The sequence below is a fragment of the Chinchilla lanigera genome, unplaced genomic scaffold (assembly GCF_000276665.1).
Source record: "Chinchilla lanigera isolate Chin_1 unplaced genomic scaffold, ChiLan1.0 scaffold00080, whole genome shotgun sequence".
Classification (NCBI taxonomy): domain Eukaryota; kingdom Metazoa; phylum Chordata; class Mammalia; order Rodentia; family Chinchillidae; genus Chinchilla; species Chinchilla lanigera.
Window position 1 is genome coordinate 1,165,369 of NW_004955481.1, and position 13,546 is coordinate 1,178,914.

Sequence of the window (13,546 nt, forward strand, 5' to 3'; positions counted from 1 at the left end):
AAAAAAAAAAAAAAAAACACCTCTAATTTCTAGTGAAGACTCCTCTGGCCAGAGGGGCCCAGGGATGCATGCTCCTAGAAGGAAGGAAGCAGTCATACTCCCTGTGGAGCCCCTGAGCAGAAGGAAGACCTAAAAAGGCCTTTTCCTGGTTTGATCCTGTTTCATGATCTGTATTCTCCCAGCTCCACAACTTCTGTGTCAGCTCTTTGCATTGCTTTTATTTGTGATCCTGTGTCTAAATTTTCAGTGGGTCAACATTATAAAATCATTCTCACTGTATAGAAGAAGGAACTTAACCTGTAAGGTCCTTCCTAAGGACTCAAGCCTGTTAGCTTCCTCTTTAGGTATTAGTGTGTATATCTCTTTTCCCAGTCTCTGCCGGCTTGCTCCAGGAAGCTCCTGTACCTCAGAGAGAGTTGGTTACTTAGCACCTTCCAGAAACAGAATTAAGCCCTTTCTGTCATTCATACTTCATACCAACATGAGCCTTATTGCCACCTGTCTAATTTGGAGTCCCTGCACTTTCCTCAAGTTCCCAGTTCACTAAGGACCAGGCTTAACTGAAGGGTTCCTGTGGAACTCTCCTTCCGGGTCAGCCCACTTGACTCCAGGCCAGGGGCAGCCTGTCTGAATCTCAGCATTCCGACTGCGCCCCCCTCACCCCACCATAGGCTTCTGCAGCTTTTTACTCATACAAACAAAAATAAATCTCACTACCGGCCTCTGAACTCCACAGCAGCATGCTTCCCCCTTCTCCCCAAGTGTCCTATGGCTGTGAGTGGGGACTTGGCACTCTCCCACCGACATCACTTTTTCACTCCCCGTGCATCCTGTGTCCCTCTTTCACCGTGCGACCCAGAGATTGGAATGGGACGTGACAGACAGCACAGGCGCTGTGCACAGCTGCCAGGAATCTGACGGGTAAAATCTGGAAAAGTTAGGAGGGCAAATGCTACACACACACACACACACACACACACACACACACACAGAAAGAGACGGATGGACACACACACACATACACACACACCACTGAGAAAGAGCCGGAAATGCAGACACCCATAGAAGAGTGCCTGGGGACTCTCAAGCCCTCTTTGGTCTGCCGGTCTTTTTAAGGGAACTGAGCCTGTCCCATGACCCAGATACAGCTTTGCCCAAAGCCCACTGGTACCCTAGAAGAGGAGGCACAGCTTCATTTAACCTCCCAAGACTCCGTGAGGGTATGTGAGGAACAAGAAGCAGTTGTATGGTGACTCACTGGACAGAGCCGGGTGAAGGGAAGTTGTCTGCAGGCGTCCCTGGGACCAGATGAGGACAGCCTAGCTCTGACCACAGCTGGACCCCATCCCATCCTCAGGGAAGCCAGCAAAGTTACCTTCCTGAGTCTCTGGCCAGTTCACCTTTATGGCCACAAGCCAGAGCCTCAAGAACCCAGGAAAGTTAAAGCTTCTTTACACCCTGCTCCTAGGTTTTGCTTCTGTCCCATCGTAAGAACACCCAGGTAGCCTCACTTTGCCCTCAGGCTGCCTGGCTTAGCAGCCCTCCTGCCTACTGCCAGCATAAAGGTAAGATGATGCAAGATCTTAGGAGCTGACTGTTCACACAGGGTGCAAAATATCAGCCAGTGCCACTTCTTTGGTGGCATGGTGTGTCGTATCTCAAGGCAGGAAAACGGATGTGAGAGGAATGGGAAGTACAGTGCTAAAGTAGAACCTGGGTCCCTGTCACTGCAGATGCCAGTGTCCTCCATCCACCTTGAAACAAGTAAAGTTTATTCTGTCCCCTCCCCCAGGATAGAGACTTAGGACCTAGGGTCCCAGAAAAAGTATTCCTAGCAGCAGAAAAGCAACACAGTGAACAAAAGCCTGGGCAAAGGAGGAGCGGGAATGTTACACTTCTCGGTATGACAAAGGAGGACAATGAGTTGGTCACTGAACCTGAGCAGCAGCATTTCCTATTCTCCTGAAAAGCCCAAGCAAGATTGGTGAAATGTGTGTTACCCTCTCCTTGGCGGCCCTCAGGGGAGGGGATTGACCCAAGTCTCCTGGGAAGGTGGCCTCCAGCAATGGTACTTTCCCCTCATGGCGTGAGATCAGTAGGAAGACTTCAGTAGACTTCAGCATTATTTCTCATGCTGCCAGAGTCCTTTGGCCTGTGCCTTCCACCAGCTGTGGTGGCAGTGGCAGTAACAGCTTACTCATAGGGAAAGGTCCCTGGCAGGTCACAGAGAAGCCACCCCCATCGTTGGAAGGCATGCCCTTTCAGTTTTACTGTCACTGTCAGTGAAGCCTGAGCAACCTCCTCACTGACTGTTTATGGTCACACCCAGCACCGTGGGCCCCATCTCAGTTGGCACGCACATACCCTCGCCCAGCACCATTCCTGCATCTCTGTCCATGTAGTGGAGTGGCAGAAGGCCATGAGTGGGGATGAGGGTGCTGGCACCTGCTAGCCCCCTGCCAAGTTTATGTTGGTCTCCATGGACTCCCTCCTTAGGGACCACAGCCGTCTTGGCAGGTACCAGATCAGTTTGTTTCTTGCCCATGGTCCCCAGAAGAAGCAGCACAATAATGACCCTGTTCTATAATGACAGATATACCCAGAACCCAACTCAAAGGACTACTGCTGCACATGTGAGACTGTCAGATACGAGAACATTGAGCTTTCACAGATGTGCACGGAGCCTCCCTGAGAGAGGTGAAACCCGCAGGGCAGAGAGCCCTGGGCCATGTTCTTTCTGAAGGGTGAGGAATGGTACACAGACCACTGGCGCCATGTGCAGTGATTGTGAATCATACAGGGAGATGCTTTGACTGGTATTATGGCAGTTCAGCTTGCACTGGTAAATGCATAATGTATGTATCAAATGTATCAAATCCTTGATATTCCATACAGCATTGCTGAAAAAGAGGCTAAGGAAAAAAATGACTTAAAGTCAGTTTAAGAAAAAGATGAAGTCAATATCCCTTGTATAGGGTTGTGGCAAAGGAGTAAAAGTAGAACAGAAAAAAAAACCAACGTTTACTGCACCAGGCAAAGGGAGAGTGGTGGCAACAGTTGTGATCAGCTCTTTGCATGTGTGAGTTTGGTCTTAACTCAGCTCACTTGCACAGACTCCTGCTGCTTCTGCAGAAGCCTGGTTATTACTGGTCAGCTCATACCCATGTTTTTTGTATTACCTTGAATTTAACTTTGGGTTTAAATTGTACTTGTAGTGAGTTTGTTAGTTAGTTTAAATACAAAGTGCAATAAATTGAAATAACAGGGGCTGGGGATTTAGCTCAGCGGCACAGCGCCTGCCTGGCAAGCGCAAGGTCGTGAGTTCAATTCCTGGTACCAGAAAAAAAAAAAAAAACAAAAATAAATTGAAAGAACAGATGCTGTTCAGATATTGGTAAGTGTCTGGACTTTCATATATGCTATCTGGATAACTTAGTGAAACCACTCTCATACTGATGGAACTTAACTCTCCTCTCTTGATTTTTAGCCCAAAATCCTACTTTCAGAAAACTTATTTTTAAGATTATCAGTATCCTTTCCCAGAGTTTGGTCTGTGTTTTGCTCAAAGCTTTGCTCAGCCTTCGGGGCTGTCCCTCAGGCCCACTGAGGAGGAAGAGGTGCCTGGGGGCAGGATGCTGATGCACTGTCAGTCAGGGGCCCTGACACACACACACCCCTACGTGCTTGCTTGCTCACTGTCTGGCTCCCTCACCATTCTGTCTGTGCAGGCTGTCCTGGAGGACCAGAGTCAGATGAGGCAGATGGAGCTGGAGATCAGACCTTTGTTCCTCGTACCAGACACCAACGGCTTCATTGACCACCTGGCCAGTCTGACGCGACTGCTGGAGAGCAGGAAGTACATCCTGGTGGTTCCCCTCATCGGTGAGCCGGGCAAGAGGGCAGAGCAGCCCTGTGAGTGTGCAGCAGCCCCCTCCACCCACGCCCCACGCCTGGGGCCAGGCAGGCAGAGCCTCTCTGTGCGTGTGCAAGACAGGATTTGCAGGGAAGTAGGGAATGCGTGGGGCAAGGAAAATTGTTTAATAATCAAAGCAGTTCAAATTATTATGGCTGATCCATGGCTTAAACTGCTTGAGCAAATGGACTCCTGTGTCCCAGCAACCAGAGGCTGCATGAGCCCAGCCCTTGTTTTTATCCTTATAAAGCTTGCAGTAAAACAGTAAAGCTGGTTCCCGTTATTGGTAAACACTCAGCCCTGGCAGATAACGGCAGTGCTGCTGGGTGGTCTGGCAGGGAGGCTGGGAGGATTTTGAAGTGGTTAGATGCCTTTGGTCTGATTGTCTTGTAGCTTTTCATGATCGTTCTGTTGGTTCGAGGTAGCATTCTTCTAGCTAGTGTCACCCTAAGGCCAGGCTGATGGAAATCCTCCAGAGCGTGCCCTTGGCTCATGCCTGTGGATTTCTACCACTTGGGTGCTTACCACTGTCTGGTCATTGGTGCTGGTACAAGATCAGCATCTCAGGACCCAGTGAGCTTGCTTTTCTACCCTCTGGTTGAAGGAGCCCAGCTGGGCTGCCTCCAGGAGACAGACTGGGCACCCTTAAATTCTTGGAGCTCTGTGGTGGGTCATCCTCAGACTGGGCTTTGGGCTCTGGGCTCTTGTCCAGTGTAGTTGATATAACTAATATAGCTGATGGCTGTACTGTGGAGGCAGAGTATCTTGGAGATGATTGTGAAGCCCCAGACTTTTAAATGTCCCCCTTCTCCACCACCACTTAGAACAAGTTTGAAAGCCCTGTCTTCTGGAAAAGCCACCAGACTGGCAGTCTGCCTGCCAAGCCACCTCTGACATCTATGCCAAGATGTTCTAGTAGGCCTTCCCTCCCAGTCCCAAATGTCTTAGTGCCAGATGAGGGTGGAAACAAAGGGCAGGAAACATCCGCCCCTGCAGAGCCTGTAGAACCCTGGGGGGTTGTGGGAAACACGTTAGCACCACCTGAGAATGTTGGCACTGGAGCAGCCCTCCTCCCTGCCTCCACCCTCCCGGTCTTCCTTCCCCTCCCCATGTGGCCAGCGTGGCCAGAACCTCTTAAACTCAGGCCTGTAGACCTAAGGAAAGATTTTCTGTACTTCAAAAGAAGAGCAGCCGCTGTCAGTAAGGCCAAGCAACAAGACTTATCATATTGTCCTGGCTTTCTGCTTCCATCACTAGGATGGGCTACCTTTCAGAATATGTCACTACACTCTGACCCAGAAGGTTTTCAGAGGAAAGAAAAAATGAATTTTTTTTTTTTATTTCCTAGAAGGTCAGGAAAAGGTACAACCAATAGTGCTTGGTGACATCTCTGAAACCCCCTAAGACCCAGAAGGTGCCTCAGACACCTCTCCAGGGTAGCAAAGCTCTTAGTCACCAGCACTGATTGTGCCCCTATTGTGTGCTCAGTCTTCTTGTTCCCAAGAGATCCAGCCCTTGCTCTGAGGAACTTACAGTTTTACTAGAAATATCCTAATTTTGTGGGGAGGAAGCAGTAACAAAAACCTCAGGATACATGCAGAGCAAAGTAGATGACCCTCACGGGTACTCGGAACTAACAGCTGTGTTGTACACACAGGCGGGGCTTCAAACCTGCCTCAGCTGGGCAGGTCCTTGCATTCCCTCATGGCTCAAGGGGAGTTCCTGTTCACACATGTGTTCCTTGGTAGTCTCTGCCTTATTCCCAGAGCAGCAAAGGGTTAAGCTGACAGCTTTCCCTGCTTGTTTCTTGTGCTCTTTAACCTGCTCTGTGCTCCTTAGGCCTGACCCCAGCATTGAGAAGTCCCGCCTGGTGCAGAAGCACAAACAAGCTTCCCCTTTGAAGCCTGTTTAGTTTGGAAGCAGGAAAGCAGATTTTGGGATAGAATACCAGCTTTTCCTGTTTGATGTTCTGTTTGCTATGCCATACACCCCCCCACCACGATTCCCTGGCCTCAGTCATGTATCATGTGGACATGGCAGCCTCAGGTTACTAAAAGCATGGACATCATATGTGTACTCTCACATGGCCCTTTCCAGAAAATGTCTCTGAATACCCAGACAATGAGTGCCAGGCTCACCATGGAACAGCATGCTCATGTCGCTTCCCCAAGCCATGAATCACTGTACTAAGGAGAGGCCTCAGACCCCAAACTCTCCCGGAGCCCCCAAGGAGTGCATATTTCCCACTTGACCTCAGGCTTTTGGCTGGAATTTTGGAAAGAATCTTCACCAGAAAATGAAGCCGTGTCCCAGACACATAGGGAGGCAGACAGGCACACACACACACATACACACACGTGTAGTATCAAGGAGGTAGTGTGCCAAGGATATGTTTTTGAGGAATACCAGGGCCCTTGTAAGTAAAGCTATGACTGCCCTTCCCTCTGTGGTGACTTCCCTGCACTCTGCCAGAGGTGCTGGCTGTAGGACTTTGCCTCTACTTGGTTGAGGCCCAAGTAGCTGAGGGAAAGTGCCTTACTTTTCCTTTGGCTGCTACATATTCTTGCTTCTCCTGAGGAACCCTTTTACTCTGATCCTGTAACTAAAAATGTAGGGGCCAGGTGTATTCTGAGTACAGCTGCTCCAGAAAGTCCTGTATGTTCCTCCCGGCAGCAGGGCAGGCCCCAAAGGAAGAGGCAGAAAGGGGTAGGACAGTGTGAAACTCTGGGACTCTTTCTAGCCAGGCAGCTGTAATCCCAGCACTCAGGGAGGCTGAGGCAGGAAGATCAAATTTGAGCCTAGCATGGGCAACTTAGTCACTTATTGAGATGCTCAAAGTAGTAAAAGGTTGGAGATCTAGCATCAGTACAGAGACCCTGGGTTTAGTCTCTAGTACCACCTATCCCCACCTCCAAAGAAAAGGAGAAAAAGGAAGTCTAGAACCATTCTTTCCCTTTCAAGCTCCCCTTCTACCTGGGTTTCACTGGATGACTCCTGTGGGGAAGGTGTGCTCTGCAGTCTGAAGGGGCTTGCTAGGGTGATCAGTAAACAGAGGCCTAAGGGGAGGCAGAAACAGTTGCTGATTGCGGAGACTAACGCTGCGTGCCTCTGTCTCATCAGTGATCAACGAGCTGGACGGCCTGGCCAAGGGGCAGGAGACCGACCGCCGGGCTGGGGGCTATGCCCGTGTGGTACAAGAGAAGGCCCGGACGTCCATCGAGTTCCTGGAGCGGCGCTTCGAGAGTCGGGACTCTTGCCTACGGGCCCTCACCAGCCGGGGCAATGAACTTGAATCCATCGCCTTCCGCAGTGAGGACATCACTGGCCAGCTGGTGAGACCCCAGCAGGAAGAGAAAACCACAGCCCACTGTCAGAATGCACTCTCCAGAAAAGAGAATCTAAAGGGAAGCCTGCCGGTCTGGGCTGCTGAGAGGGCAGCCACCATTAAGGTCGGGGCAGGGAGGTCCTTGTCCCCTAGACCACACAGCAGTTAGACCTGGCCAAGCAGAGCAGGGTGTGCATGGGAGGGACTCTGGGATGCGGCCCTGAAAGTATATACTTTTGCCTCCTCCTCATGGCGCCCCCTCCTGCCCAGTGCGCTTCTCACACTGTCTTCCTCCAGGGTAACAATGATGACCTGATCCTCTCCTGCTGCCTCCACTACTGCAAAGACAAAGCTAAGGACTTCATGCCCACCAGCAAAGGTACAGCTTGGCTTCTGCCTCAGGTCACGCATCCTCCTTGCCCATTATCGTACCCATCCCCAGCCCCTGAGAAGGGTCCCTCTGCTGACTCCGACCTGGGAATACCGTGCAAGCCTAAGCCAGCCCATTTCCTGCCCTCCCAGCAGTTAGACCTCCCATCACAGCTCCCTCACGCCCAGGGAATGTCAGGTGGACCCTGGGCCAGCTAGGATGAGCCTTACCCAGGAAGCGCATCTCTAAGCAGTGAGCTTTCCTACTTGATTGGCAGCCACTTTTTGTTCTTGAGTCCTCTTGAGTTCCCTCTGACAGCAAGAATGCCATTATGGTTCAGTGTAGCCCTGGCCATGGTCACCATAGCCCCTCCCTCTGCCGCTCTGAGGGCACACTCGGTTTTTGTGGCCATGCTCGTCTTAGAATGTTTACCCTGTATCTGGGCTGGGGCCAGAGTACTTCCCCGGCAAGGATTGACCTTTCTGCCTGGTCTCTGTGACCATGAGCTGTAGCATTTTGCAGGCTGACTGGAGTTGGGAGCTAAGTAAGAGTTCACTGCTGAGCGTGTACCCCAGTTTTCAAGAATTCTTTTGGTGAGTTTCATCTTTGGACTGGAGGCCCACGCTAGGGCTCTCTTCCAAGTGCCTGACCACCTCACCCTCAACCCTGAGTTTCCTTCCTGCACAGCTCCGCAGGTCAGTGACACTCAGGGGTTTTCTGCTCCTGACTCCCAGGGTTTCGACATTTCTTTTTTGGAAGGAATTCCTAGCACCTCCTAGCTCATTGTCATCTGCAGAGCTGGTAATTCTCACCATTTGGTTTCTGTCTACATTTATGTAGTCTCATTTTTCTCCCATCTCTGTCATCCATCTATCTTCTCTGTTCATGCTCCTAGTCCTGGCTTTCGTGCTGCTCTAGGGATTGTCTTCCCCCTGCCTCTCCTGCTGCCCATGTTAGTGCAGCCCTCATTCCTGTCTGAGTCCTATACCAGAATGTAGTCATGATCCCAGAACTGCTGTTCTTCAAAGGAATCATGCCACATGGCTCGAATGTACTGTCCCTTAGGGCCAGCTCTGGAATGTTCAAGTGATAAAAAGGAGTTCTGGCTGCCCCAGGGCAGCTTCCTAGAAGGGTGCCTCCTAACGGAGGGGTAAGGAGGGTTGGAGAAGGCCTTGTTGGGAAGGGCGGCTCAGTGTACTGCTCAGCCTCAGAACTGTTTCTTAGGACAGACAAATTTTGGCTTTAGCCCTATTAGTCCCTCTGCCACCCACCACTTCACCCCAAACAGCCTACAGGAACCCGTTGCCATCCTGGGGACTGCCCCTATCAGAATTACATCAGCAACGGCTGGTGTAATCAAACCTCATTTGTCAGTGTGAATTCTTAGCAGATTAACTTGTCAGATTCACAGAGAAACCGTCACCAAATGTTTATATGTAAACGATGTTGAATTTTAAAATCATGTGGATTATGGCGGATGGGGCCTGACAAGATGACAGTTTCTGGTTTCTAACAAAGTGAAGTTACCAGTGTCAAAACAGAGGATGTTTATTGTTAAAAATGTCTCAAAGTATCCACAGAAACCCCTGCAGACCCCTGCCAGCAACACTGGGCCTGGGTTAGCTGACCTAAGGCCTGGGACTCTCCTGATCTGAGGCCCAGGGCAGGAGTGATAGGGCTGCAGCCAGACCCAGACAGCTAGCCGGGAGTCCCACCTAGCACCACACACCAGCGCCCCACACTCACACTCCCACAGGGGCCAGGGCCAGGCCCAGGCAGTGGAAGGGGTCTCAGCACCCCCTTAGCCACCACTTTTTTCCTCTGCCCACCACAGCCTCTCCCTCTAGCACACCCGTTTTCCTCCTGTCCCCTTCTCTTACCGCCATCAACCCCATGAGCCTCTCCCTCCCACATCCCCCAGGCTCCACCCGAGGCTGAAAGCCAGTTTTTAGCCTCCCTGCCTGGAGCTGGCAAGCTGAAACCACTCAGGTCAGACATGGATGTTTGCAATCCCCTGTCCCCACCAGCCCACGCAGTCCGTGAGTGAGCACAGCCGGACATTTCCTGTGCCTTGCTGTCTGCCAGACCTCTGCTAGAAAATGCCCAGCCTGGAACTGAGGAGTGGGCATGCCAAGGTGGGGTCACCTGTGTGAATGCTAGGCCCACTTTAAATCCTTTCCAGTACATCAAAGGTTAGAGAAGGGAAGGGAGATAATAGAGATTGTGCTAAAAAGGCCATCTAAAAACAATGAAGGCTACCTGTGTTGATATAGAAAGACCTTTAAAGCATATAAAATTTGAATAAAATATGGCCAGTATGATCTCGATGTTGGAAGAAAAAAAGCTAAGCCAGGCATGGTAGCGCACTTCTGTAATCCCAGCACTCAGGAGGCTGAGGCGGGAGGATCACCATGAGTTTGAGGCCAGCCTGGGCTACATAGTGAGTTCAAGGCCAGTCTAAACTACATCCCTGGCTCAGAAAAAACAAAACACAACAAAAAAGCTAAGATACAGATACACAAGTATATGTATTTGTAAATGTTCATAAAGAAATCTGGAAGGGTACCCCTCCTGGGATAGAAGACAGAGCTAGGAATATAATCTCAACTCTGCTTTTCCTTTTTATCCTTCTGCAGTGTTATTAGATGTACATAAATTACTTTTGTAAAGAAAAAATAAGTTGCTTATAGCTGCAGGGCTCCCTTGGCATGGTTCTGTCAGGGACCCCCCTGTCTGGTGTCTGGTCTTGCCTCAGTGCCCTGTTGAGCCAACCCCTCTCCCCATACCTGGAAGCCCTGTACCTGCTTTCTATTCATCTTTGGTTTTCTACCTCAAGATGCATAAAGGATCAACCTCCTGGCCTTAGAAGGAGAAAATGTGCAGAAAAGAGACGTTATTGTGAATCCAGGGCCAGCCACGCAGTCAGAAGTAAACAGCAAAGGGCTCCTGCTCTCTCAGTTCAGAGTCCTAGGAAACTGATCCTGGGCACCTCTCAGACACAAGGCAGAACAGAGTCCTGTGCAGGAGGCAGGGTCCAGAGCAGAAGTGCAGCCATGCAGCCATGCATGGTCCCCTCTAACCTGGGCTCAGAGTCTAGATTCTGGAGAGAAAAAGCTCGTCTTGCCCCTTCCAGGACCAGATTCTCTTTCGGGGAAATGCCTGTCCCCGGCCTCCTGTCCTCAGTTAAGCCCTTCTTTGTGTACTGACAGAGGAGCCAATCCGTCTACTGCGGGAGGTGGTGCTGCTGACTGACGACCGGAACCTGCGTGTGAAAGCGCTGACGAGGAATGTGCCTGTACGGGACATCCCAGCCTTCCTCGCGTGGGCCCAGGTGGGCTGAGGGGACCACACCGGGGCCCACCCCACTGGAACCGTTCCTGACCGGCCACCGGGTGCCAGGTGTAGCACGGAAGATGCCCACGTGCCTGAGCCACCAATCCACCCCGACAATAAACCATCCTCTTCCAACCCACGCCGTGGCCATGCTGTGGGGGAGCTGCTCCTCACAGAGCCCCCCAAGGGTTGGTGGAAGCTGCTGGGACCCGCCTGGGCTGCCAAGATTTAGTGGGGAGGTGGCTAGCTACAGCAGCAGCAGTGGGCAAGCCAGACGGGCTGCCCGTGCCTCAGCCTCTCTCCCTTCAGTCTCACTCCGGGGATGGGAAAGGCCTGCTCGCCCAGGGACTGCCCTGCTGTCTCCGATGGCGATGGGGCAGGATTTTTAGTGTTTCCTTCAGATGCAGGCGAAGTCAGGTCCCTTTCATCTGTAGCACCTCTGTCCTACATATGTACAAGAGGCTTTGGCTATATCATGAAGAGAGTGTCCAGGGTGTGTCTCCAGCTCCCTGAGGCTTGGATCCCCTGTGGACCCAGGTTGGGTTCTGGACAACATGTCCCTAGCAGCAGCCCCCGGCCCCACCTCCTCTACCCCCGCCCAGACACACACCCATCCTGCTGCTCTGCTTCCTGTCCACATCAGTCTGGGTCCCTTGCACTTTGCCCCTTGTTTTCCCTTAGACAGTCATGGGCCTACAGGGAAGAGACATCTGGTCTCAGACCCGTGCTTCCTGGGTGGCCTTCTCTTGTTCCCTCTGTTGGGGGGGTGCGGGTACCGGGAATCAAACTCAGGACCTCATGCTTGCCAGACAGGCGCTGCATCACTGAACTGAATCCCCGGCCCCACCTTCCTTTTGCTGTAGTTCCCCCTTCCAGAAATTTCTTGACTCTTCTTGTCACCGCCACCATTGGCCACCCACAACATCCCCTCATCCTCCTTCCCTTGCTTTTTGGTCCCTTTTACCCTCCCTAAGCCCCTTAACTTCCTCCACTCAGTTCCTTGCCATGGGGTTCTCAGCTACCTGCCACAGGAAACTAATCAGGCGTTCCCACTTGCTCCCCAGGCCCCCTGCGTTACAGGAAGTTTCCAGGCTGCTACAGCCCAGCCTGTGGGTAGGATGGTCAGTGCCTGGAGGAGCATTACACAGCCTGAAGCATTTGCCTTGTTTCCAGCTTTACCCTCCACTTCCCAGAACTGCCACAGAGCCCGTTTAGCTTTGAAGTTTTTTGTTGCCTCTTTAGCTGGTAGCCATGTTCACAACCTCATGGAGGCTTTCTACAACGAATGAGCTCCTCCAGCCCAGAGATGAGGAGGTAGGGGAAAGCGGGGTCTTAGGTGAAGGAAGACTGTTGCTGAGACTGGTAGGATAATCTCCCCAGCCTACTGTGTGACCGTACAGCCTGCCCAGTGCATGGGAGTATACTGTGCCCTCCCAGAGGCCCAAGACTGTGCCAGCAGGAGGGGAGCTGTGCCGGAGCACCAAGGCCAGTGGCTTGGGGGTGTAAATCCCACAGGGCCTCAAAACTCAGAAGACCAGGCTCTGGAGTGCAGGGCCCTGGCTGTCCTTTGACTGTCCTCCCTGGCTGAGGCCAGTGACTAGGTGGGCGGGAGACCCATCTCTTTTTCTCTGTCCCATTTGCAGCACTGGTTGTGTTTCCTTAATAAATTTTAGTTATGAAACGACCTGACCTCCTGCCTATGTGTTTCCGGGGTGAGGGGAGGCAGTCAGGCTGAGCCTGTGCACCTGGGCGTCTGTTCGGGCCTCCACCCACCGCCGCAAGGCTCTCGTGTGGGGGCAGAAGAGAGTGGCAAGGATTGGGGACCTTGGTTACTGCTTTATTGCTGTTTGGTTCGAGTATAGAAAATGGAAGCGGCTCTGGAAGAGCCTGTGTACAAGGTAGGAAATATACAAACTTGAGGAGGGAGCTAAGGAGACTGAACTCCAGCCCAGCCCAGACTGGGCTTGGGATGGGGGGGCCACCCGGGGCGCATGCAATAAATATGGTCCGGGGCCCCAGGGAAGGGAAGGGGACACCGCAGGAGCGGGAGACCAGGTAGGCCAAGGCTGGCTGTGCCCTGGCTCCAGAACTCCCAGCCTCGGTGCTGAGGGAGGGAAGGGTTGGCCCTGGGGCTAGTGCCACTTGTGCAAAATGAGGAACTTCACATTATCAGTCCCGGGGCGGGCTGGAGCTGAGGCGGGAAGGGCCCTCCGGCAGGCTCAGTCCCCTCCCCTCTCCCCAGCTCTGCCCGACGCTCCGACCCCAGCGGGGAGATTCACAGTGAGAATGGGTGTGGTCGCAAGGGCCGGAGGTAGGGCTGGGAGCGCCCCAACATTGACACCCCTCCTCACCAACGAGCAGCACGGAGCCGAGAGGAGGGGGCCAACAAACCACAGGAAGAGGCGGAAGAGGCCGGGGGGGTCTCCTTTGGTCAACGCTGATATCAAAAATATAAATCTCCCTTCCCCCATCCCACCCCCGACCCGGGGTTTTCCCCCAACCCCAACCCCGGGCTAAGGCACAAAGCAGTGAGGTCAGGTGGGGCCGCCACTGCGGCACCGCTGCCGCTGCTACTGGTGTCCGGGGCGGGCGGGCTGGGCAGTGC

At 52.4% G+C, this 13,546-nt stretch overlaps 2 protein-coding genes across 6 annotated transcripts in view; one reads left to right on the plus strand and one right to left on the minus strand.

The window, feature by feature from the left end:
* The window catches only part of Smg6 (SMG6 nonsense mediated mRNA decay factor), a 237,958-nt gene extending 225,328 nt beyond the window's left edge, over positions 1–12,630 (plus strand). For all 5 annotated transcript variants that reach the window (XM_005402587.2, XM_013503361.1, XM_005402585.2 and 2 more), the window contains 4 exons: positions 3,729–3,882; positions 7,034–7,245; positions 7,536–7,617; positions 10,818–12,630. In XM_005402587.2, the coding sequence (XP_005402644.1) occupies positions 3,729–3,882; positions 7,034–7,245; positions 7,536–7,617; positions 10,818–10,948 (579 nt within the window). In that variant the 3' untranslated portion in view covers positions 10,949–12,630. The remainder of the gene's footprint in view (positions 1–3,728; positions 3,883–7,033; positions 7,246–7,535; positions 7,618–10,817) is intronic.
* A 127-nt stretch (positions 12,631–12,757) lies between these two features.
* On the minus strand, positions 12,758–13,546 carry LOC106146476 (the record flags this gene model as incomplete). Its single annotated transcript, XM_013503375.1, is given in 2 exon segments — positions 12,758–13,152; positions 13,154–13,546. Coding segments are annotated over 2 exon segments (472 nt in total), but the record flags the coding sequence as incomplete, so codon positions are not given.